The 3,620-nt window shown below is 35.9% G+C and overlaps 1 protein-coding gene across 1 annotated transcript; it reads left to right on the top strand.

The window, feature by feature from the left end:
• The first annotated feature begins 482 nt into the window (after positions 1 to 482).
• On the top strand, positions 483 to 2,357 carry LOC132111149 (calcium homeostasis modulator protein 2-like). Its single transcript, XM_059518313.1, has 2 exons — positions 483 to 1,211; positions 1,544 to 2,357. The coding sequence occupies exons 1-2, from the start codon at positions 666 to 668 to the stop codon at positions 1,922 to 1,924; spliced, it is 927 nt and encodes a 308-aa protein (XP_059374296.1). The 5' UTR covers positions 483 to 665; the 3' UTR covers positions 1,925 to 2,357.
• Positions 2,358 to 3,620: the final 1,263 nt, after the last annotated feature.

Genomic DNA, 3,620 nt, shown 5'->3' with positions numbered 1-3,620 from the left:
ACTGGGGCTGGAACCAGATATAGATCCTGCTGATGATTCAGTGCTGCATGCACACAAGGGACAGAGCGAAGGAAAGACCTCACTACTTCAACACAACATGAGGTTCCTACAGAAAACTATTTTGTTTTAAGGACTTCTTTTGCAGTCTGCATTTGTTCGTACATATTTGTAAAACTTTATGGTTGTTCATCCAGACCTTTTGAACCTCATTGCAATGGAATGTAAGTCTTTCTGTTTCTAAATAGTTTTTAGGTTCTAATCTGGCCTCAGTGTCATGCTGATACTTGCCCAGAGGGTCTTTGTTCAAGGAACTTTTCTGCATGAAATTTTAATGTATATCTCATAATATTCAGATTTGTACACATTTTTTCATCACTAAGGGAAAGTTATTTATTTTTCATTGGCTCAAGTTAAAAAATATTGATGTTAATCGTTACCCTAATTCTTTTTTTTTTTTTTTTTTTACAGGTGAATGAAATTTTTTTTTCAGCGTGCCTACGTTTCTCTAGTTTTTAGAGTCTGTTTCTGCTTTTCTGTATGATGGTGTCAGATAAAAAAAGAGGACTCTTCAATCTTCTGTCTTTGTTAGTGTTTTAGGTTTACTTTACAGAGACTCTCAGAAAGACTTTGTTTAACCTGCATTAATTCACACTGAGAAAACCAAGATGGTTGCAATAATCTCAGAAAACTTAAAATTCGTTGCGCTCTTCTTCAAGAGTAAGAATGTCATGATCTTCAATGGCCTGATAGGTTTAGGGACAGTAGCCAGTCAGACAGCATACAATATTTTTGCATTTCACTGTCCGTGTTCACCAAAGAAGAATTACCTGTATGGCCTGGTAGCCATTGGTGCACCAGCTCTGGCTTTCTTTGTCATCGGTGTGATGCTGAATCAAAATACTTGGGACTTTGTGTCAGAGTGCCGCACCAGAAAATGTCGGAAATTATCATTGTCTGCTGCTTTTGCTCTGTTGGGTTCCATTTTGGGCAGAGCGGTTGTTGCCCCCATCAATTGGTCAGTTATTTCCCTCCTGAGAGGGGAGGCATATGTCTGTGCTTTCAGTGAGTTTATAGATCCCTCTTCTTTGGATTATTTTCCTTCTACTACAAAGACTCCAGAGATAATGGCCCGATTTCCGTGTAAGGATGTACCCGCTCCATTTATGAACTACTCAAGAGTGATTGAACGCCAGCTAAAGTATGAATCCCAGGTATTTATCAATTTAATATAGTTTTGTGATAGTCTTTAATTAAATATACACTTCTAATTTCATTGGGCATTTACTCAAATTTATGAAATGTATAACCTCATTTTTTTCTTCTTTTATAGTAAATAATGTAAATAATGCACAATTCTGTACATAAATCTTATTTTCATATGTGCACAACATTATCACTATTATTATTATAATTTAAATGTTATTTCTGTTGTCAATGTCATAATATGGGAGTATATATTTACGTTTGTACCAAGAGCTCCTAAAAAACACAACAAATTCCTTGGCGAATTAAGCTAATTCTGATTCAGATTTTCTTTATCTAGTTGTTAGGCTGGATACTGGTGGGAATCGTCTCCCTCGCTGTCTTTCTGCTCCTCTGTCTGAAACACTGCTGCTCTACCCTTGGCTATCAGCAGGAGGTGTACTGGTCCCAATATCGTTCCACCGAACAAGCTCTTTTCCAGCGTACAGCTGAAGTACATGCTAAATACCTTGCTGCTGAATGTGTCAAGAACTTCTTTGGCTTTGTGGCCTTGGAAGATAAAGAGAAGCTTCTAGAAGACTGTGAGGGAATCAGGAGTGTCATTCCCAGAATGGAGTGGAACCGCATCACAGGGGTTTACATGTACAGAGAGACTGATGACACTCCCATCTACAGCCGCTTAAACAAATGGGACATGTATACAAAGGAGAACAACTGTTAGACAAATGGAAAACATTTGATATATTCTTAATTATTCATACATTTTTCATTATTTTTTTTATTATTGTTTTTATTGTTTGTTGTTGTTGTTCCTTCTTCATGGTAAACATGCTTGAGGGTTATGTTTATATTTATCACCGAAGCCTGTAATTCAGATTGTTCGGTTTCTTTCTTTCTTTCTTTGTAGATAGGTGATTGGCAGCTCAAATTGTAATATTTTGATAACACACAATGAATTATTTAGCATCTCTTTTAAGAGACATGATGTACTCTCGGGTTGAGATGACCTCTTGTTATACTTTGCAAAGCAATAAAGTGTATCTGACTAATTAGTCTCTAATGAATTAATAATAATGCTTTCTAGAACATATTTGGTATAATACAACACACTGAAAAATATGCTTTTCCATAAAGCTGGGAAGAATTGTTTAAATGACGTTCTACTACTGACATCTAATTTTTTTTTTTTTACATTTAAGAGATTTAGCAAATGTTTTTATGCAGAATGAGCTACAAAACTGCATTAGCATCACATATGAAACCATTGCGTCTCCAAACAGATGCAAGCACACAATTTGTAATGCTGTCTACAATTAAAGAAATTAAAGAAGTATTGTTTAAATAAAATTGTCAATTTAACCGAAGCCATTAGCGGTGATCACATGGTAATAGATTTGGTGTACAGGGAAAATCCTGCTCCATGTTCAGAGGGGTTGTTAATTAGATGAAGTGAATCCTTTCAAGATATCTGATTATATCTGGGCTCAGTTATCTGAAGCTGAGAAATATTTGGTGGTTTACAGTTGCTGGGTTTACTTCCAGTGCATTGGAAGCAAATTTAACTGATTTCTTTTTTGAAAATTGCTTATTGCTTTTCTGTGTAAAGTTATATACAATCTGGCAACTTCATTGGCATTAGGGTTAGGGTTAAATAATTTGAACACCTTTATGCACAAATAATACTCAAAACCAATGAATTTCTAAGAAGAATTGAGTTTATTCAAATTCTAATAAATAGTAGTTTCATAAAGTTATAAGCTCCACATTTATTTTAAAGCCCCGTCTCACTTTAATTGTGAAAAAAGGTGTTTTTTATTTTTTTTTATTAAAGACAACAAGGCCAAACATTTCTGTCAGTCAACATTATGCCACAAATGTTATCAGTTGAGCTTATTTTGACATCTGCAGGGGGTTTTAGCAAAAGCACCTTTTACATAACACACTGATAATGCGCAACATGAATCAGCAGTATATTTCCTCTCTGAACATGAATTAAAAACACAGTAAACCTGTTAACTAAAACCGTGTAATTAGCTGTGTTTTGTTTATTTATTTTTGCAGTGACAAAATGACTGGCGTCACTGCTTCTGCCACATGCTATATTTTAATTGTTTGGCTTTATGGTAGGGTTGCTCTAAGAGTATCCTCCTTAGATTCTATTCTATTCTATTTGACTTTTTTTCTCTTGCTTCACACTCTCACTGTTTTCCCTCTGTAGTCTCTTGCTGTTTTCGTGACTACCAGTCAAGTAAAGTGATTCAGCCCTCATTCCCCTCCCAGCCTTGTCTTTCACAGACTCATCAGGGAGAGTCTGACTCGGCCTGCCTGTCTGCTCGCCTGGTCACTGTTACCTCTTAATAGCTTTCAGCTGGAGAGAAGAAGGATGAAGAGAGGGTGCACAGAATAGAAAGGAAGCG

This window comes from Carassius carassius, chromosome 30 (genome assembly GCF_963082965.1).
Source record: "Carassius carassius chromosome 30, fCarCar2.1, whole genome shotgun sequence".
Taxonomy (NCBI): Eukaryota; Metazoa; Chordata; class Actinopteri; order Cypriniformes; family Cyprinidae; genus Carassius; species Carassius carassius.
Note: the sequence above shows the minus strand (reverse complement) of the source record. Positions and strands in the feature narration are given on the sequence as shown.

Excerpts from the sequence above, each read along its gene's own strand:
- LOC132111149 (XM_059518313.1), top strand. The coding sequence starts at position 666 with ATGGTTGCAATAATCTCAGAAAACTTAAAATTCGTTGCGCTCTTCTTC. Across the intron at positions 1,212-1,543 it reads AGCTAAAGTATGAATCCCAG|TTGTTAGGCTGGATACTGGT; the intron begins GTATTTATCAAT and ends TTCTTTATCTAG.